Source organism: Rhodamnia argentea, chromosome 5, assembly GCF_020921035.1.
Source record: "Rhodamnia argentea isolate NSW1041297 chromosome 5, ASM2092103v1, whole genome shotgun sequence".
Classification (NCBI taxonomy): domain Eukaryota; kingdom Viridiplantae; phylum Streptophyta; class Magnoliopsida; order Myrtales; family Myrtaceae; genus Rhodamnia; species Rhodamnia argentea.
This window is the reverse complement of record NC_063154.1, coordinates 19,267,436-19,289,549: the sequence shown is the minus strand read 5'-3', so window position 1 is coordinate 19,289,549 and position 22,114 is coordinate 19,267,436. Positions and strand designations below refer to the sequence as shown.

The following is a 22,114-nucleotide window of genomic DNA, read 5'->3' as shown; positions in this document are numbered from 1 at the left end:
AAATTGTAAAAAAAAAAAAATTGGGACTTAAATGGCCAAATTGAAAAGTGTGGGATTTAATTGATATTCTTACAATAGGTTTAGGACTTTTTTTTTTTTTTTTGTAATTATTCCAAAGTTAATATCCAACTTAACATTTCATCAGACAATCAAATTTTTACTAGGGTCTCTGCTACTTATATGGAGAAAGCAACAGCACTTCTTCTTCCAATGAAGAGAGGGCCATCCTAGTAATACACAACATTCCTATGGGCATCTTACAAACAACCTTTAGTGAAGAGCTTGTCATAATATGTTTACAGATTAATAATAATAAAAGTCTCAAACCAATATACCCATGACATATTTACCCCAAATTAATATTCGTCTCACAAAAAAATTTACCTATAATACATTTATTATAAACTAATTTTCACCTTGCAAAAAATGTAAAAATGGTACCCCGATCCTAATCTATCTTTTGTTAGTATTTCCTTCAATGTCCCGTTAAACTGCCATACCCGTCGAGACATGTACCATAGGACTGCAAGACGGATTTGCCGAAATTATAGAAGTTTGTTCATAGAAATAGGTTATGTACAAAGAAATCAAACAGTTCGCAAACTCGCAGTCGGCATGAGTTCATAATTCAAGCAGGACAATCAGAAGATCTTATGGCAAGGAGGGAATATTATGAACAGCGGTTAAGGTTGTTGGCCTCCAACCCAGTGCCCGATCCTCCATTCCTTTGCCTAATGTCATATCTTGGACAAAGATTGGGACCTCGTCCTGCTCCTCCTCTTCCTCCTCAGCAGCAGCTTCCTCAGGAAGCCGATCCCGCCTTGCCTCTTGCTGGGCACGACCGCGAGCGCCCCCATGAAGCTGTTGCCAGATCTGCTCTGTAGCCCGAGATACGCTGCCGGAGCTTGGGCGGGGATGTTGGCGACAACCAGGGCATTTAGTTTCGTCGCGTTGGCTTCGCTTGCTACTTCTCTGTCCTCGGCAGCCTCGGGATTGTCCTCGGCCAGCATCCGGTCGCGCAGGGAGAGGCGCTTGTTCAAGCTCTTGTTGTTCTTGGAAGTGTTAGTAGCGTGGGAGCCCGGTAAAGCATTGTTCGAGAACGCCGGTTCCTGCGGTGGACCCAGGGCCTTTAGTTGTTTGCCGAGGTTCAGAATAGTTTCTCGGCATTCGGCCAACTTGACAGAAGCTGCAGTGATCTCCCATCCCTGAAGTTTTGATTGACATAAAACAATCAATTCGATTCGATCCCCTATTGTCCGAAGATACATTTACTATTTCAGATCCTAATTCTTTCCCCTCAGATTCAAGCACTGGTGTATTCATAGAGAAAGTCTATGATCTATGAGAAAGGAATGAATGACTTACACTTTGCGATCGCATTTGATCTTGATTGGCCGTATTCTTTGGAGTTTCCCTTGCAATGCTGTGCTCAAAAGTGTTCGAAAATCAGCTTTTGATTTAGAAAACTGCGTCAGAAAGATAAATGTTAACAGGCAATCATCACCTTTCTAGCTGAAGTTGAAGCTCGAGACACGTCGACTCTAGTTCCTCGCAACAGTTATTCTTATCCTCCAGTTCGACTTCCAAAGACGAGAACTTCTGGAAGACCTCGTTGAGTTTGGCTTTCGCCACGGTTACCTGGGTGTCAAGATCTTCGTTCATCGATTTCTGGTTTTCCATCTGATCCTCGGCAATTCTCTTCGCCTCTTTCAGATTCTCCAGTTCCACGTTCAGGTTTCTGATGCTTTCATCAGCTTGCCGAAGCTGGGTCGTCAAGATTTTGATCTTGTTATTCGCCAACTGTAGCTTGGTTTCCACATCTTCCTTAGCAGTTTCCACGTTCTGTAACTCGTGTTTCAGTCTCCGGTTCTCTTCTTGCAGATTGCCCGAACACGTTGATTGCCTCTTAGCCACATCAGCCGATTTGGATGCCAAGGGTAGAACATCCTCGTAAACTCCAAGCTCCTTCGAATTCAGCGGTGAGTCGGTCCAACCACTATGCATTTTGATCTTATGTCTCACGCTGGAAGCGTGTTTCGGGGTGCTATGTTTGTCCAGGATCCAATGCAGAGTACTAGCAAGTTCTTCAGCAAATGTTTCTACACCGGCCTTATCATCCAAGAGATCATTACAGGTACTAATGAAATTTTGTAGGACGACGCTCAGTTCTGTGCTGTTCCACTGAAACACATGGATTACGCAGTCTTTTGGTGCTGCCCGATTGAGTGACGAGGGAATCTGACTCTTTCCAAGGTCTTCGAAAGTGCGTGTAGACATCGGATTGAATTTTTTAACCAGTCGAACAATTTTCTCAATAGAATTCGTCAGCTTCGATTGAATCTGTCCTCCCGTTCCATATTGGGAGCCAACGACTGGAGATGCGGTCGGAGACTTCCAGGTTAGATAACCAGAAATGGGAGGACAGTCGGATTCTCTGGTGCACATTGGAGCCGTCACTGTTTGTGCTTCTTCGGAAGCTCTGGAGTTCGGTAGCCCTAAAGCAATTCTAATGTCCTCTAGAATCTCGACCGTGCTTCTCTTCGAAACCCGCTTTTGCTCCATGATTGCGTTCAATACAACTTGAAGCCAGTCAAAAGACATTGGAGTTTCCGTGCTTTCTGGTTGGATCATCTTCTTAGTGTCGCCGAAACTCGGGTCACTTCGGACTATCTCTATACAGGTTGAGCACGACAAACTCTCACTTCCCGATGGAGAATCTACAGAAACCATGGCCAACTTCTCCATCTCAGAAAAATCGCTCATTAAGCTCGTATGCTTGGATTCCAAGGCATGTTTTACTTTACCGTTTCTGAAATGCTCTAGTTCTGAAATTAGTGCGTTTGCCCATGATCCGGAACTAGCACTGTCTTCCAAATCAGATACTTGGAAGAGATCGTTCGACAATGGTTCGCACCTCACCAAATCCTTGCATTGACCCTTCGAAAGTTCTGTGACCTGAGACTCAACCTGCAACAACCGGGAAGTCGTCCCAGCATGTGAGATCCGCGAAGAATGAAGTTCCGCATCTTTTACGGATATAATTTCTTTGAGAATCTTGTTCTCCTCTTCTACATCATGCAGCTGCTCGATCAGGTAATTGATCCTATTGCTCGGGATTTCGTGAGAATTCTTTCCTCTCAAAATAAGGTCGGTTGTCAAACCTGGCTTTATTTTTCTTCCCTCCGTTTGATCGCTGCCCAGCATTTTCAGGTCACTCTTCATCCTTGTCAAAGCAACCGGACCTGGCAACCTTTTCTGTGTAAGGAGACGAAGTCTCTGACATTCTCCTTCCAATTTCGTGATTTTCTTCAGAGCCTGCTGGTGCTTCTTGTTCGACACTTCGGCAGAACGTCGGCTGTATTCCAACTCCTCGTTGCGAATCACAAGTTCCTTCTCAAGCAAGCAGAACTCATACTTGAGAAAAGCATTTTCTTTCTCTGTACAATCCAATCTGGCCATCAGCGCGTCGGATTCCGATTCTGCCAGAGATTTACATCTATAGAGATCTTCAATCTGCTTCTCTTTCGCCGAGATTTTGGCATTGAGGCGAGTGCTCTCGAGAGATAAGCTCGTAAGCTTCTTATTAGCATCGGTTAGTTTCTCATCCGATTTCTTCTGTGCTTTTATGAACTCCCTCGATGCCTTGGCGATGGCATCATGTGTAGCCAGCTCTGCTTCTTCCCGAACAGCATTCAATTGCTCAGTGCATTCTTTAAGTTCAGTGTCTAAATGGGTCAATCTCGCATTTGCAGCTGCTCCTTGCCTCAGAGCTTGCTCTAGCTCTTGCTGCAAGAGAATTGCCCTTTCGTCGGCTCTGTCTCTGTCTACAAGTACATGAATGGTGAACGAAGGCAAAAATGCAGTTAAGGCAGGACAGAAATCGTTCGAAATATATCAGCAACGCGCAAGTAAATTGAAAAGTGATAGAGAATGCTCCCACAGAGATATACATAAGTTACCTGCAATAGCTTCTTCTGTTGCCTTCTCATGTTTCAGAATAAGCTCATCTTTTGCTCGACAGTCAATGAGGATCGAAGCAAATTTATCCGAGAGGTCTTTGAAAGATCCGTGGACTTCTATTTCTTTCCCTGATGGAATTGTTCGCACCTGCTACCATCGCAAACGAGAATCAATAATATCCTTCATATAATTGACACTTCGATCATAGGAAGACAAGATAATTGAGAGTTCGGACGATGCAAATGAAATGGGGCTTTTCTTTTCTTCTGGCAAAGAACAAATTCGGCGTACTCTCGAAATTTGCAGCTACCTTTTCTTCCGTTCTATTGATTGTGCCGTCCGCTTTGTCATTTGCAACAATGGTTTTCTCAGACGATCTTTTCTTCCATCGCCAAGTCTTGTGATCCATGTTTGTCCCTTGTTCAAGGATAGAAGATAAAAATCCAATAATCTAGATTACAACTCACAAGCAGAAATTGCCTCGTACTAACACGAACTAAAAGCTAAATCCATCCCATAGAGCAATGTCTCGTACTAAAAGGAGCATGTAAGGTAAACAAACTGCACCTAAACACAATTCAAATTCAAGCAACACGAGGACAAATTACTGCGAAAAAACCGATATCCCGGCGAACTTTTGACCCCAGAATCCAACCGTTTTATGGCTCTGATTCAGCTGAGAAGCTTCTCATCCCAAATAGTCACTCAATCTAAGAAAAATCTATCATTTTCCATGTTTTTAACCGACTGAAGCTCTGACAAAAAAAAAAAAAAAAGTGACTGAAGCAAAAGGCCAGACAACTCTGAAATGACTTGACATCAAAATTCACAGCCAAAAACAAGAACCTTCGCTAAGTTGATGACAGCGCGAGAAAAGCAGAAATGGGTTTGACTAAACTGCAACCAAACATGCACAGAACGACACCAGATTATGTTCTCGAACGAACCCATCATCAGAAAATTCAAGCTCCGATCATACAGAAAGCGAAAGAGCCGCACCCAAAACAAGCCCAAGAAAGCAGTCGCTCTGTGCTTTTTTCTTACTCTTCTACTAAAGACGCCGACGCTTCATGAACCGCTCGCCATTTTCCGGCGTCCGGAAGAGGACGCAAGCGTTGGTGGAGTGGGAGAGGCCGGAAGCTGAGTTTTGCTGTGGAAGGACGTCACTTTGAAAGCGAAAGAGAGACGAAACTTCATGAGAAAACGCAGCCAAGATGGTAATCGTTTTGAACGAAAAGGAAATGGTTTCATAGGATGCTATTGCTCCACCGACAACAACCTCCTTGGACACTAATGATAATACTAGAGAGAGAAAATATGAATAATTTTGTCAAAAAGAACACAGGTTTTCACTTTCATCAACAAAGGACTCCCCCGAAAAATATTAGAAAAACAAGGGGGAAAAAAAGGAAAAGCAAGTAAAGCAAGAAAAGTGACCCAGCAAATATTTGAATCCGTTGGCCGGTTGGCCCCTTATGAAAAAAACTTATACTCTTCCATAAGAGGGGACCTGGAAAATATATACCGATCGGCTCTCTGACGGTATCGGACTTCTATCACACTTTCTCCAGCTTAATATATTGAAGACTCCTGTCGAATATGTCACTTTAATCCAATGGGTTAAGAAATTGAATAAAGTCGAGAATAAGTACGTTAATTGAAGTCGACTTTTGAGCTCCCTTTTGTGTCGCAGTGCGATCCATACTCTTCATTGACAACAAATCCAATGTTGGATCCGTTGGCCCCTTATTAAATATCTTATATTCTTGCATAAGATGGGACTTGAAAATATGTATCGGTTGGCTCTCTGATGGTACTAAATTTCTATCGCACTTAATTCACTGTAATATTTTGGAGATTCGCGTCGAATATGTCGCTTTAATTCAATGAGTTAAAGTATCGAATAAAATTGGGAATAAGTACGTTAATGGGAGTCGGGTAAAGGGCTCCATTTGAATCTTTTCACCATGAAGGGTCATAAGCTAATCCAAAACCTTCTTATAATGTACATAATTCGAGAGATTTTGTAATCTATTCCTGTTTCCAATATGAATGTGATAATGATTAATGAATAATTTTCTGGTATTAGAAGTTGGTAGTTTCTATTGTATCGGCGTAGTGGAAGTCCAATACCTTCAATCGGGGAGATTATAAGGGAGGAGTCCAATTTCGAGCCTGTCCAAGTCGGAGTTAGCCAATAAGGTATGGTCCAACTAGGATATGATACGAGACACATGTGTATCTTAACAATCTCTGTCTCTCACGTCATGTGTGAGCTATGCTCATCCTAATTCAAGTATCCTTTTGTATCAAGATATCTTAACTTGAATTTTCATCAATGCCCACTTACCCCGGCTCATTGGGAGCGCATAGCGTAAATCCGATACCTTCACCCGGAGAGATCGCTAAGAGGGAGCTCAAGTTCGAGCATGTCAACATATCCAGTTTGAACCACCTTCAATCAAAAGTTTAAGCCGATAAGTTATAGGCCAATTAGGATATGTTAACTGTTTCACACCATGTCAATTCTTTGATATGAGAATTTTCTATCACAACTCACACGTGCATTCTAGCGGGATGAACTTTGGTTAGACATTTATTTCTTACTTTAATTTTTTCTTTTCTTTTTTTGGCTACTCTCACAAGACCGCGTGGAATCTTCGATAACGTGATGCTATTGTATTTTAGTCATTCTAATCTTTGCATGATTTTCAAAAGCATTTAAGGAAGCAATCTCTAGTGCATTGTAGCAAGTTATGATAACGTAAATTAAAAAATTTACACAAAAAAATAAGAAATTTTAAGAAGTAGTTTCACAACTATTTGAAAAATTACGGAAGAGTTACCAAAATTTGGTGTGACCTTTGCATCAAATTCTTAAAATTGATGAGCTTGAGCTTCCATGTAGTGGAGGCCACAGGCCGGTTTGGGCCCGGAACAGGCCCCAGTCAAACTTGTAATCGGTACGTTGACCGGGTCAACCGGTTCCAAATCGGAACCGGCCCGTCCCATATGGGCCGGTTACGGGTCCATGTATAGATGAACCGGTTTTATAGCCTTTTGGACAGGGCCCGGTCAATGGATCGGTTACGAGTCCATGTATAGATGAATCAGCTTTATAGTAGTTCGGGAAAAAATAAAAATAAAAATAAAAACTATGGGGAAAGAGTAGTCTTTCCCCTACCTTTGCAAGGCAACGGCCATTTTCCCCCCACCTCCTTTTTTTTTAATTAATTTAATAATTATATCTTAACTATTATAAATACCCCTTTCCATCTTTCATTTTTTATCACAATTTCTCACAATTCTCTCAATCAACTCAATTCTCACAATTATGTCAATTTTCTGAATCCACTTTTCGCTCAATTCTCTCAAAAAATGACAAGTGAAAGCAGAACTAGTGACAGAGGAAAGAACTCGATAGGGGAATCTGATTATCCGCACAATCCTCGTGATTTTGCATATTGGGGAGACGATGTTGATGATATCAACATTATTCCCAATGTCGAAGACGTCCCAACGCATGAAAGTCTTCATCCTTCTACCGGTATAGAAGAAATATATATATATATATATATATATATATATATAAAGAGCCGGAATGAGAGGTCACATCGGACATATGAGAACACTTCATGAATGAACATTTAGGCGCAAAGAAGTATAAGGTAAAATGTAAATATTGTGGGGGAACATACAAATTCACACGTGGAGGCGGCTATGGAACATTTAAATGGCATCCGAGGTCGAAACATTCAACGCAATGGGGATCAACACCAACCAACAACAAATTTTTGGGTATGTCAATCCTAACACCAATCCTTTATTTTGTTACAATGACAAAATTTATAAAGAAGAATTAGCTAGATGTGTTGCCATTGAACGTTTATCTTTTAATTTTGGTGAAAATTTTGGTGTTAATCATTTTATACAAATTGCATGTACTCCACAAGAAAAAACTGTTTCGAGAAATACGCTTAAACGCCAATTGTTTAATCTTTTTAAAAGAGAAAAAAGAAGTTTTCAAAAAAAAAAAATTATGAATTTTAATGGATGTGTGCATATAGGTAGCGACATTTGAAGTGATCTTGGCAAATTCATTCTTATATGGGTATTATGTGTCATTAGATAGATGATGATTGGAATATTAAAAAAAGAGTTATTGCATTTCGAGTTTTTGATGATAGGCATATGACAAATAATATTTATATAATAATTAGGCAAGTTTTAGAAGAATATTTGTTGCTTAATAAATTTTTTTCAATTTATTTTGATAATGCCACGGCAAATACCGCTTCAATTTTTGAGTTAGAAAATATTTGTAAACTCACTTTTAGTGGATAATTTTTTCACATTAAATGTGTTTGCTATGTTTTAAATTTATGTGTACAAAATGGTTAAAAACTCTTGATATTTTTCTCACCCCGTAAAAACAACAGTTCAATTTTTATGGAAATATTCTCAAATTATGAAAGAATGTGGCAGATTTTATAAAGCAAATAGAATAATACCAAAAAGATTTTCAAAAGATGTTCCAACTCGTTGGAATTCTAGGTACGAGTTGCTTAATCAATCTTTTGCATATCCGACCAAAAAAAAAAAAATCTTTTGCATATAAAAATTTATTATATACATTTACTTCAAATAATGTTTCTCAAATTAATTTATTACCACAAGAGTGGGATGTTTGCAAAATAAAAAAATTAGATTTTTTAAAAGTTTTTAATGATGCAACTTATACTTTATCCGTTGTTTATTATCCTACTACGTATTTATTTTTAATAGAGTGTATCAATATTGCTGGTGTTTTTGAAGAAAATGAAAAAGATGATCAATTAAGTCAGACTATTATAGCAATGCGAACAAAATGGCTGTATTATTTTACCGAAATTCCTTCTTGTTTATTTGGTTGCTTCTATTTTTGATCTACGTATCAAATTAGATGGTTTGAATGATTATTTGACTACGTATTATGAATGTTTACATTTGATTGAAATGGTAAATGTTAGAGCTATACAATTAGTGATTAAAAACGCAATAGTAGAATTATATAATGAATTTTATAGTAAATATAATCTAGGTAATAGTGGATCTTTCCAACCTAGTAAAATACAAAGCGAGAATGTAGGTAAAATTAGTAGAGGGCACAAACTTTTGATGAATAAACAAAAAAGACAAAATGGAGCAATAGGAAATATTTCTGAAATAGAGACCTATTTAACTATTTTTTTTAGTTTGGTGAATCCGAATGCGGTACAAATTTCTCAATTCTAGAGTGGTGGAAAATGCATTCAACCCAATTCACAATTCTCGCTCTCGCCGCAAGACAGGTTTTAACAACCTCTTGTTTAACGATTACCGTTGAACAAACATTTAACGCTAAAGGCAACATTTTGGACCACCGACTTTCAAGATTAGCTCCGGATTCCGTGGAGACTCAAATTTGTGTCAATGATTGGACAAAGGCTGAATATCGAAAACAAGAGATGGATAGCGATAATAAAGCCAAATTTTTCGATGATGGAGATATCACCGGCACGAGTATCGGTATCGGAACGGGTAGCGACATTAACGATTAGATAAGTATAGGGTTATCAAAGATAAAATAATTACATGTGCTTTGATTTTTCTATCCACAAAAATATAGTAGTAGACGCTTAATGATAATTTATTAAGTTTAAGCCCCTTTCCCCTCCCTTTTTTTTTCCTCCCAAATTTGATTACAATTTGTATTTGATAATTTATTATTTCATAATTTCATAATTTATTATTTATCATTTCATATTTCATTATTTAAAAATTAAATATAAAAATCGTAATCGGAATATGAATTGGCGGTTCCATTTTCGGTTTTGAACCAGAACCGGGCCTTGAACCTACTTGGAACCATCGGTTTAAATTGGAATCGAAATCGCCCCTTAAGGTTCCGGTTCCGGTTCACTTATAGTCACGAATCGAAACCCACTGGTTTTGGCCCATGGCCATCACTACTTCCATGGCACTTAAAAAAAAAAAAAAATTCCTATTTCCCTTTAACCTATTGAAATATATTTCATTATAGATAATAGGCCAAAAGAGAGAAGAAGAGTGGGATGTGAGTAACGGAACGTGCGGACGGCGGTCAAAGTCAATGAAGTGGGCGGAGGAGAGGGCGGACGAGCGGTGAGGGGAAGAGGGAAGGTAGCGGATTTCGCGGCGGAGATGGAGCAAAAGTAGTGGGACCCGCCGTGCATGCATGGTGGTGTCAAATTCAATCCCCGTATCATCATGGTGCCCCCCAAAAGCCAAAACAAAAAGAATTCTTATCATCTCCGTCGATTCACCCTCTAAAAGCAAGAAATTCACTTATCATGTCAATGAGTGTCTTAACGTTAGGATTGCATGAAATATCAAGAAAATCTTTTCCCGCCTAGACGAAAATACCCTCTTCACTAGATGATTTCGAAACACGACACGTGTAAAGAAATAAGTGATTTGCGAAATGAAGGTATGTTTTGTGGACATCTATTCATCTTGATGGTTCTGATTTTTGCGAGGCCTTTGGTGATTCGCCGTGCTACATTGCGATTGTGCACAAGTCCAAGACCGAGTTAGACCGAAGGATTGGATCCTCACTTTTACTGGGCATGCTGGTCCCGACCCGATCTTCCGCAGGAACCGTATGCCCAAACAGGCCTAGAAAAAAAGAAAAGTACGACCTCGCTTGCCCTCACAAAAGGCCTAGGCCTCGAGCGATTTGGTTAAGAAAAAAAAATTCTCGACGCATCAAAATAATTCTACCCAATTTTCAAAATCTCTTGACCTCCATCTTTTAGCAAACCGTTTTACCCTCCCCTCCCTTCTTCCAGTCTCCCTCCAGCTCTATAAATCCTCTAACAGCTCTCTTTCGTCCAATGTGTTTCTCTCTTCAATAAACTCGCACGGGACGCTAGTATTATAGTACGACATTCGACTCCCGCGTTCTGCAAGAGGCAGAATAAATATCAGAAAAAGAGAAGAATTAGAGATAAGACTGACAAAAAAAAAAAAAATCTCGCATAGGACGTGGAATGTGACAAAAAAGAAATTTTAAAAAATAATCTAAGTAGAAGTTACGGAAATAGTCCTTTCTGTTTCTGCAACTTGAGCAAGTGCAATTATTGATTACTCAAAACATAGAGACAAACTGCCACAAAATAGACAGAGATCGGGCACCACCTCAACGTTAGTCCCCTACCCTAACATATCTTCAAATCTTAATGTGGGGGCGGCATGAGTTGATGACCACTGAGATCTATACCGTACATCTTCAAGAAGAAGCCAATCCCAAAAAAATAAATATCAAGGGTTTGCCGTTGCCGGCGACACCCCTCTTTCGCCTAGGGTCATTGGGACATTGGCGAGGGCTCGCCGCTTGCGGCCCTTGCGTGATGGTGGCGCGACCACACAAGGTTTGGCCGAACCTTACCTGTCTATCACGAGGGTCGCCCCCAAACCTGGCGTGGTAGTGGCAAGCGATGGCACCAACAATGCGTGAAGGTCCGCAAGCTCTCGCTTGTGACCGGCAAGAGCGGGTGACCTTTCTCGAAGACGTGGGTGCGACAGTTGTTGGGTCTCATCCTCTCTCTCCTAGGATAATCTAGGGTTGAGCATGGTTCCACGTTAGAATTGTGAACCGGTGGATACATGGTAGGTTTTAGGTTTTAGGGTATGGAGGGTAGGCTTTAGGTTCCAAAAATTAGGAAACTAGTTTCGAAGCGTAGGTTCTATGTTCCAAAAGGTGAAATTTGGAACATGGAATAAGTTTTTGTATTTTTCTTATTCTATGATTTCACTCAATCCTACGGTATTCTACGACGTCCGATGATGAGTATGTAATTTGAAACCATTAGTCCGAGCTTCTATTTCCAGCGATAATCATGACTAATACGTTTACCTCGTTAATGTTTCAAATCCTTCGTGTTTTTAAGAATAAGTTACGGTCGGTGGATTGTAGAAGCAAATAATAGTCATTAAATGTGATAATTCACTATAATAATTCAATTAAGAATATATGTGGAACTTGGGTAGACTCGGGATTGACCTTGGAATCTGTGATAGGGTAAGTTCCACATTCCAATTTTCACTTACAATATTATTCTTTGTACCATAAATCGACCTATTCAGATATGGTGATCCTGCAACCTTAGTGTTACATATGTTCAAATTAATAAAAGATAGCCGCTTTAGGTTTCAGCATACTATGTCAGCGAATTTACATGAGAGGTTATCTGAAAAACTTGATTACATTAGATAAAGAACATTTAATACTTGGTTGCGAAAGTTCAAATGTTTAGAACTGGATTGTACACTGGATCAAACATTTGGGTTTGTTTGTCTAATTTTTTAATTAAAAAATACCAAATTTGAAAAGTTATCTATCCTCCTAGTTAGCTACAGGGATGCATTAAGTTAACATTTTCATGGGCTTTTGTCCATGTAAAGGTGTTGCAAAAGGGAGGCATACCTATAATACCCAAGCATTGAATAGCCTCGTGTAATATATACTCTGCATTTTAGCCGAGTATAGTCAAGTTCAAAGTCCTAGATTTAGGCTTACAAATTCGATGAAATAGAAAGTAAAAGCGAAAAAGAAGAAATCAAGACACAATATTTATCTTGATTTACCCTTAAATGAGATTTTCGTTCGGTAAAGTATTGCATTGTAATTAGCAATACCCACCTCTATATTACTACTCTCAATTACAAGAAAAATAGATTATATAGACAATGGTAGCTATTCATAAGCTCAAGTCCAAACTAACAACAAAATACGGTCTCGAACCGTAAAAGTTTTCTGGTGTCCAAGAGGCGATGTCCCTTTGAGATCCCCGCCCGCTTACTGAGAAGTGGGACCTCGTGCCTTTCTATTGATGTGAAGCATGAATTACACCTTAACACAAAAACATCTTGATTTTCTTATAGAATTAAACTTCGAGAGGAAATTTCAATTTGATCGATCTCAACTTGAGTTTCGAGCACAAATTATTCAAGCCAAGCTAAAGTTGAATCCTGTCGTGACCTAAAATTAAAAATTCTAGGTTAACAGATTATTAAGTTAATTAGATTAGCTAACCTAATTCGAACTCTCCCAAGTTTTACCGAATTGCAACTTAGGTTTAATTACATGCAAAACTTATTAATTCGGAGCCGCCACTAATCTTTTATGGTAGGTAGATTAGAAACCTAAATAAAGTATTCGGGAGAAAATACTTTTTTTCATGCGAACCAGAGATTAAATGAATTCGGGGACTTGATTACATTAACTTTTCAATTAATACCCTTTCGGTACCTGACTTTCATGAAAAATCCTTAGTTTGATGATTTAATTTTTTTTTGGAATTTTCTTTTATTAAATGCAATGCTAATACAATCTAACTATATGACATGTGAGAATGCATGGCATGGCAAATTAATGACTCAACTATATGCAAAATTTAGTGTGCAAAATAACGTACAATTATAACATGAAAAACAAGGCATAAACGACGCGGATATTGACATAGCAAGAATGACATGGCAAAGCATGGATGGCGTAACAAAATATAATATGCAATGTGAAGGACATTTTTTGGGTATTTTTGTGCATTTTTGGATTTATGAAAAATGCGGGTAGAACTACCTTAAAGTGAAATAACATCCAATTTAATTCAAGAAATTGATTTCTCAAAGTGCTAATTTTTTTTAGATGTTATTTTCATGCAAAAAGTGAAGAGAAATGTGATTTAACTTAAGAAAATGTGGCATCTTTTTGGGATTTTTAAGGATTTATTTAGACCATGAAAAGCAAGAAAATTTGAACAAAAATAAACAATATTGCCCATAAAGCACCTTTAAATCCGAAATTCCGATTTTTATTTATAACATTCCCCGAGATTAGGGCTAGCAAGTGAATGTATTATAGAATTATCGTTGTCCTTATATACATAGGGCAAACCTTGAAATTCTATTTAGGAATTAGCAATCTGCTCTTTGAGATCGAGGATTTAATATCTAATTCACACGTCGTATTTCGAGATCGAAGTTATTTGTTGCCTTTAATGTACGTTTTCCGTGAGACAAGGCACAATTGGGGAGCACGTGTTATGGGCAAGATTGTTTATTCAAATGCAAATTTCAAATAACAATTATAAAATAAATAACAAGGCACTATTGGGGAGCATGTGTTATGGGCAAAATTGTTTATTCAAATGCAAATTTCAAATAACAATTATAAACTAAATAATAGTTAAAGATGCGGAAATAAATAAATAAAAGATGAAACGAAATAAATCAATCCATCTGGGAATATTCTGGTAAATGTGACTACTTATCTATAAGGTAATATTGTGTTATCTCTAACACAATATTATCTTATCTATAAGATTAGATTTCCTAAATATGTGACAATATCTGCAAGATTGAATTAGATATCAAATAACTGGGCAACGAATAACTGAGAATTGGAGGAGAGTCAGACCCTAAGCAGGACATTAGTTTGCTGATGCGAGCTGTGGTATTCACGATCTCCCTGTTAAAAAATTGTCTTTTGTGTACAGAAAGTGAAGTCACAGAGAAAACCCCAACATTATTATGGCGGCCTGAACAAAGATCCCAAAATAAAACAAATTCACCGCATGGAATTATTATCGTCTTCTCTTCTATCAACTCTGATGAAGTTGGGCTGCAGCAGGCGAGACGCGATAATAGCGCAAGATAGGGCGTCGGGACAGAACAGTACAGCTCGGAATCAGCCATGGATTGAGCTGGCTCTCGATGGAGCGCAATTTGTCGCAGAACAGGGTCAGGGGACCTCGTCGGAACGGGAACGAGGATGGTCTGATGGTGGACCCTCGTTGGTAGTGCTCGTTTAAGGGAAAGAAATCAGATAATAGCTTGTGCTCATCAAAGGGACTACATGAGGGAATGTTGTTTCACAGGAAAGGGAGCTCGTTGGCCGAAAATTGTCAGAACCTGCAAAAGAAAGGGTCTTCACGTGGCTGCATTTGTTAAAAAATTCAGTCCCTCAATTGCCGTTTGCTACATGGTCTGGCCTCTTCGTAGATTTTCTCATGAAGACGCTCAAATTTGCAACACGAGACACCACCAGGATATAGCTACGCGAGCAAATAGTGAAAGAAGAAAATGACTCCCTGATCTTTGACTTCTTGGGGTTCTTCTTCTTGCGAAATCCTTGTTGCAGCTTCCTTCATTGGGTAGTACAGCCTTTCGTTTATGGTGCTGACTGAGGAAAGCCTAGAGAGGAAGCTCCCTTTTTTGTCTTCTTGTTCTACCTCCCCCCACTCACGCGCCCTTTATGAATTTCTCCTTCAGCATATTCTGCAGAACCCCTCCCATAAAGACAAGCGAGAGAATTCTTCTCCTCTTTCTTTGCGGTCGTCCCTCCCCCATGTGCCGCCTCTCTCTCTCTCTCTTATGAAGACCTGTGCCGTGTCTCTCCTCTCAGCCGTATGTGTATAATGAATGTGGCCTCTCCCTTGGTGAAGCAACGACATGCTTGTATAGTGCTTTTAGCTAGGTTTAATTCATGGGATGATCGAAGGCTGACAGTTCCCACGGGCTCAAGTCGACTGAAGTAAAGCTCAATAGCCTTCTCTTCTTAGTCAGTTTCTGACTTTGCCGTGTCTTGGCCGAAATAATGATCTGGTGGGCTTATGCAATGACAACTTTGATTTCTAGTAAGGCCTAATCTGACTGAGCTCAAAACCTTCAATAATAACATGCTGAACCTAACTCAATTTGAGCTCGAGGCCTCGTCCACTTTGCTTGTAATTTTCCGCCGTAAACCTCGTTTGTTTTTGCCGAATTCCGTGATGGGTTTCGGCCCGTCCATTCGTCGATTTCGGGTTCGCTTCTGCCGCAAGTCCCAATGCAAAACGTAATGCACGAATATGAAAATGATGATTTATTATTTTTGGTGGGAATTAAAATTTATCCCCATTTTTTAATGTAAAATAAATAATTAAGGAAAAATCAAAATTCAGGTGTCAACAAATCCATCGTTACTATATCGACTCATTGTTTTGTCCAGTTTTGATGTGCTTCCTTCTCGCCAATTTGGAGAAATCTCCAAGCTACGAATGTACTTGGGACTAGGAGTGTCAATAGTTCGGTTATGTTCGGTTTTCTTGAAAAATCGAATTGAATCGAACCATTAGCATGCAAGCTTGAAATGAACCGAATCTTGTTCTAAACTAAATATGAACTGAAATAAAAATTCGGTTTGGCTTGGTTTGGTTAGGTTAAGTTTGATTTTCAATTTTTCTTATTTCGATTTTTTTCTTTTTCTTTCTTTTGGGGGGGTCAAGGGCTACAAAGCCCTCCCTGGTCCTAGGCGAATCGAGGGCGCCGTGGCCCTCCCTAGGCCCTTGTGGTGTCAGCAAGGGAGGGCGAGGGCCACGATGCCCTCGACACACTGGCCCTTAGCCCCAAAAAAGGAAAAAAAAAATGAAAAATAAAAAAGGTTATTTTGGATATTTTCAGTGTGATTTGGTTAATTGAACCGAAATAACCGAACTTGAAAGAAAAAATGATTATTTTTCCATTACCTAGACCGAAAACCGAATTGAATCAATCGAAATGCACGAAATTTTCAATTTAGATAAGTTTGGTTAGCGGTTTGGTTCGGTTTTTCAATTCATGCTTGGGACCCAACATTTATATTTGTACTTCATGAATCATGTTCGCTACCAGTTTCTGGATGTAGATAAGATCTGGAGAACCGTGCACGAATTCCACTTTGCAATGTGGAACATCGCTTTCGTTATCCATAATCTAGAATTATCCCAACATATGACAACTACCGCCACAAAGTCTGATCAATGGAGGAACGATCTGAAAGTTTCTTCTCTGTTCCTGAACTCTTATCTCTCTATCTCTCTGTGACACCTAATATAATTCAGCAACATATGATCAAGAACAAGATGAACTGAAGAAGACCCTTTGACAAGATTGGCTCTTCGACCCCGGTTCTGCTTGAATTATTGCAAAGTCATGGGAAGCAAAAGTTTGCGCCTGCTTCGCATATTCTTCTTCCCCTTCATGGCTCATGGCCACATCTTGCCAACCATAGACATGGCCAAGCTCTTTGCATCTAGAGGCCTCAAGGCAACCATCATCACCACCCCACTGAACGCACCGATTTTCGCCCAAACCATCCAGAGGACACAGAAGCTCATGACCAAGATTGATGTCGAGACCGTCGAATTCCCATCCCTGGAGGCCGGATTGCCTCCGGGATGCGAGAATCTCGACTCGGTCGCGTCCCAAGAGATGGCGCTTAAATTCTTTAAGGCTACAGAAATGCTGAAGCAGCCGTTGGAGGACCTTCTAAACAAGGACCCTCCTGATTGTCTGGTGGCTGACATGTTCTTTCCATGGGCAACTGATGTGGCTCAGAGGTTAGGAGTTCCTAGGATTGTGTTCCATGGAACGAGCTTCTTCGCACTGTGTGCGACGGAGTGTATCAGGCTTCACGAGCCGCACAAGAATGTGTCATCTGATTCAGACCCTTTTGCGATCCCCAACTTCCCTCACGAGATCAAGTTGACCCGAAAGCAGCTTCCGGAGTATCTCCGCTCTGGTGTCGAAAACGACATCATGAGGCTCACCCGTGAGGTCAAGGAATCCGAGGTTCAAAGCTTCGGGGTCATAGTCAACAGCTTCTACGAGCTAGAGCCTGACTATGCTGATTACTACAGGAATGTGCTAGGAAGGAGAGCCTGGCACATTGGTCCAGTCTCATTGTGCAACAGGGACATTGAAGACAAGGCTAGGAGAGGAAAGAAGGCCATGGTCGATGAACACGAGTGCCTACAATGGCTAGACTCGAAAGATCCTAATTCGGTTATTTACATCTGCTTCGGGAGCGTGGCGAAGTTCTCCCCCAATCAGCTCCGGGAGATCTCGCTTGCGCTCGAGGCCTCAGGGCAGCAGTTCATCTGGGTCATCCGAAAAGCCGATGGAGGCGGTGAGGGCAAGGACGAGGCCAGTGGCAATGAGGAGTGGCTCCCGAGAGGATTCGAGGAGAGGATGAAACTGGAAAACACGGGACTAATGATTCGGGAGTGGGCACCTCAGGTATTGATCCTCGATCACAAGGCGATTGGGGCGTTCGTGACGCACTGTGGATGGAACTCGACCCTTGAAGGGATATGCGCGGGGTTGCCGATGGTGACATGGCCGGTCTTCGCAGAGCAGTTCTACAACGAGAAGCTGGTGACCCGAGTGCTGAGGGTCGGTGTAGAGGTTGGGGCTCAACAGTGGGTGGGCATAGTCGCGGACAGAGAGATAGTGAGCAAAGACAGGATCGAGAGGGCTCTGAGGCAAGTCATGGCGGGGGATGAAGTGGAGGCGATGAGAGACAGAGCCAAGCTACTCGCGGCCACGGCGAGGAGGGCTATCGAGGATGGAGGGTCCTCGGACTCGGACATGAAAGCTTTGGTCGAAGAGCTCGCTGTTGACACCTGAATTTTTAGTCGGTTTTCCTTTAGTTTTATTTTCCAAAATTCATTAAAAAATTCACAAAAAATCAAAAAATTAAAAAATCAACATTGGAAGCCTTGGCCAAGCTTAAGGAACCAATTTGGAACAAAAAATAATTTTTCATATTTTTCGCATTTTTTTTAATATTTTAGGAAAATAAGAAAATACTTGAAAAATCATAAAAAATACTTTTCGAGGTCACAAAAATACAGAAAAATGTCCAATATTTCTCTTTTAATTCCCTTTCTATATTGATCTCAAGAAAAATTGAAAATTGAGTTCAATTTTAGGTGTTTCTTCACAATGCCTAAGGTTGAATTTGCACAAAAAATACCAATTGAGTCTTTTTATTTGTAATTTTTGCACATTTTAAGTCTAGACATTCAATTGTGGTCCCTTTGAACTTCAATTTGATCAATTGCACCCTAAATTGCGCGAATTGCACAAATTAGGCAAAATCCCCAAATTATTTGCAATTAAGTCCCTCAACTTTGCAATTTTTGAAATTAATTTCAATTGAGCAATTTTCTATACACAATTGGATCACCCCTAGGGTTTTAACACATTCTGAATCTATTGGCATAGGTCTCATAGTCCAATTTTATCAATTAGACGTCCAATTGAGTTTTTCCCCAATTTGCCGATTTAGAAAAATTTGGGGATTTCATATAAATCGATGGGAAATTTTGGGCAAAATTGCATTTCCAGATAATATCTAGGCCCCTAAGTCCAATTTTGTGGTTTAATTGCAAAAATTCCCACTCAATTTCGTTTAATTTTGAAAATTGTAAAAATTCCACTTTGTCGAACCTGGTTCGGACCGGTCTCGACCATTGGTCGGACCGGTCGAACCGGTCCCAACGTGATGCCTTCTTCAACCTCTCAGCCGCGCCATTTTGCAGATTTGGAAGTGGATTTTGATCACCAAATTGAGAGCCAATTCGACTCTAGTTCGTTCAATTGATAGAGGGCTTTGGTTGTCCGGGTCGAAGAGCGTCGATTGACGCCGGTGGCAGAGCCAATCATCGCCGGAGCACGGCTGAATCTCCGGTCAAAGGTTCAGCGCCGGCGGAAAGTCAACATTTTGCAAAACGCCCAAATTGAAGCTCAATTCGCGTGCGCCGGAGTGTCAAACGGACTTGGACGGAACACTGTTCCGTTCCCGTCACCGTTCAACTCACTTCGCACGCGTGGGCACGTGCGAAGTGAGTCGGCGAAGCCTTCACCGTGCGCGCCAAACTTTGAAAATCGAGTATAAAAGCCAAGGAAGATTCCGGACTAGAGGGAGAGGTTCATTTGCTCGCCTAGGCAACGAGAATAGAGAGAGAAAGAGAGAGATTAAGAGAGAGAAGCTCTCGCGAGTGTTGAGTTGGCTTATTTGGAGCTCCGACCGTGAGTCACTCGTCCGGCCGATTCGGACCAACTCGAGCTGAGAAACCACTTCCCGAAGCTCACCCGAAGATCAAGGAAGTAATCGCGCCGCCTGGATTGACCCGCAACGTCCAAAAACGGTGAGTTCGACTTCAAGCTTTGTTCTTGTGCAACTATGGCATCACTCGCTCTCGAGTATAATCCGTGAAATTGATGTGTGCCTTTTACCTTCTGAACCTCACTAACCACAATCGCATTGTTCTTTCGCATTGATTTTGCCCGATCGAGTCGAATCAAACCTCCAACCAACCTCGTCCCGGTCGGACTTCGGCCGGGCGTATCTAGCAACTCCGGGCTCGATCGGAGCCCGAGGTAAGTGTCCTTAACTCTATATTAACGTGTTTAAAGCTTGAATTCCATTGTTATGCTCTGTGTTGCTTGATTGAAGTCCGTGTTGCCGTAATCGTGATTAGCTCGATTCTCACGTTTTAGCCGTTGAAATTGCTTGATCTTAGAGTATGTTAATCTGGATGTGAAAGCGAGTAAATTAGCGTTGGTTTGAGGTTGATCGGCCGAGGTTTCACCGTTGGATCTCGCCGGGGAAACCTCGGCCGTTCGTCGCGTCGTCGTGAGGTTGAAGACGACAAGGCGACGTGTCGAGTCAAACAGTCAATGAGGCGACGTGGCGTCCTCTCGGTTGGACCAGCTCACGTCCGAGTCGGCTCGGCCGTTGGCGCGAGCGAGCCGACTCGGACTCGATCCGACGGCCGGGATTATTATATGAGTTTGATCCGTGGGTGTCGGATCTTGCTTTTTGTATTTTCGGATATTAGATATATTAGGTAAATAATTCAATAAATCAAAAACGGTGCCGTTTGTTAGAGTCTTGGCGACGTCGTTTAGAGTAGATAGGGAGTGGACGGCCGGGATTGCATCTAGGATTGATCGCGGCCGTTCAAGGTATTAAGGCGTGCGACGTCGTTTTGTCTAAGGGAGAGACGAACGGCTCGGATTAGATCTAGGTTAGATCGTGGCCGTCCGTCCATTTAACCGATTCGGCGTCGTTTAGAGCGTGTAGGGAACGAGCGGCTCGATTCAATCTAGGTTAGATCGTGGCCGTCCGTTCGTTAGTCCGAAGCGGCGTCGTTTTGTTTAATTGTGAGTTGACGGGCCGAGATCGATTCCAGGATTGATCTCGGCTGTCCATTTATTTCTTAGATTTCGAATATTAGAAATTAGTTTTAGAAAATCAAAAATAAATAGATAAATACGTATACGGTGTCGTATAGGTGTAGAGTAAGTTTACGGGCGGTCGGACCGGATTGACCGGCCCGTTGACCGGGTTGACCCGGTCCGGTTCTTTAATAAAAAATAATAAAAAAATAAAAAGAAAATTTCCAAAAATCCAAAAAAAATTGTAAAAATACTTAGAAAATTCATAAAAATTCCCAGATTTTCATAAAAAAATTTCTAAAAATTTGTAGATCGATTCGGGACTCATAAAGTCTGGATCGAAAATTTTTGAGACTTCGAGGGTTGATTAATTTCGATCCGGAAAATTCCAAATATTTTTAGAAAATAAATGAAAATTCCAAAAAATAGAAAAAATTAGAAAAATTCCATAAAATCACAAAAAAATAGGAAATGGCCACATTCAACTGGCCCGACCCTAATTTTGTGATTTTTGGGTCCCGAACTCCCAAAAATGACCATTCTACCCTTCCGGGCCTTCCGCCCCAAATTTTTACCAAATCACCCCGATACCCAAAATTGATTTTTGTGTGGGCCGATAGGGCCATTTTAGACATATTGAACTTTGATTGATTGATTTGATCGATTGTAATGATTTTGATTGCGTATTAATTCCTCCGATTGTGATTGATTAGGATAGAAAATTCCCATCTCGCATGAATACTCAGATTTCTTTTAGGACCTACCTCATCCGATATCGCATCCGCACGAAATCTTAGGTTAGAAAAAAACAATCAACATCGGTAACCGAAAGGGCGTCAAATATGAAACTTGGCGTAACCAAATCCCCGGACCCAAAATCTCCGGTTTTCGCGGAACCGAACGGTTTCTCCCGACCGCTCGGTAAGGTTTTCCGATCGTACCTTCCAATAAATCGATCGGTGGCGACTCCAAATTGCATGTACATCTCGCACATGCCACCCGACCACACAAGGTCAATTTCGATATTTGAAAAATTTTACCCGACATCGCGATTCGAGTAATGGGTCTTGGGAGAGACTCGCGATCCCCCATATATATATATGCCTAT

At 40.7% G+C, this 22,114-nt stretch overlaps 2 protein-coding genes and 1 long non-coding RNA gene across 5 annotated transcripts; 2 read left to right on the top strand and 1 right to left on the bottom strand.

Moving 5' to 3' along the window:
* Positions 1-541: 541 nt before the first annotated feature.
* On the bottom strand, positions 542-5,253 carry LOC115737193 (filament-like plant protein 7). Of its 3 annotated transcripts, none has more exons than XM_048278652.1 (6): positions 5,005-5,253; positions 4,271-4,383; positions 3,951-4,107; positions 1,505-3,824; positions 1,366-1,423; positions 542-1,109 (listed from the first exon to the last, which is right to left on the bottom strand). In XM_048278652.1, the coding sequence occupies exons 2-6, from the start codon at positions 4,367-4,369 to the stop codon at positions 738-740; spliced, it is 3,006 nt and encodes a 1,001-aa protein (XP_048134609.1). In that variant the 5' UTR covers positions 4,370-4,383; positions 5,005-5,253; the 3' UTR covers positions 542-737. The 3 variants fall into 3 exon arrangements, with proteins under 3 accessions (XP_048134609.1, XP_048134608.1, XP_030525057.1); XM_048278651.1 differs by having other exon boundaries at positions 542-1,205; positions 5,005-5,252; XM_030669197.2 differs by having other exon boundaries at positions 542-1,205; positions 3,960-4,107; positions 5,005-5,250.
* Positions 5,254-7,797: 2,544 nt separating this feature from the next.
* On the top strand, positions 7,798-10,443 carry LOC125314987. Its single transcript, XR_007198341.1, has 3 exons — positions 7,798-7,979; positions 10,044-10,047; positions 10,431-10,443. It is a non-coding gene; the product is annotated as an uncharacterized LOC125314987 (long non-coding RNA).
* Positions 10,444-16,777: 6,334 nt separating this feature from the next.
* Positions 16,778-18,447, top strand: LOC115737170 (scopoletin glucosyltransferase-like). Its single transcript, XM_030669174.2, has one exon. It carries the CDS (start codon positions 16,972-16,974, stop codon positions 18,445-18,447), a length of 1,476 nt encoding a protein of 491 aa, XP_030525034.1. The 5' UTR covers positions 16,778-16,971.
* Positions 18,448-22,114: the final 3,667 nt, after the last annotated feature.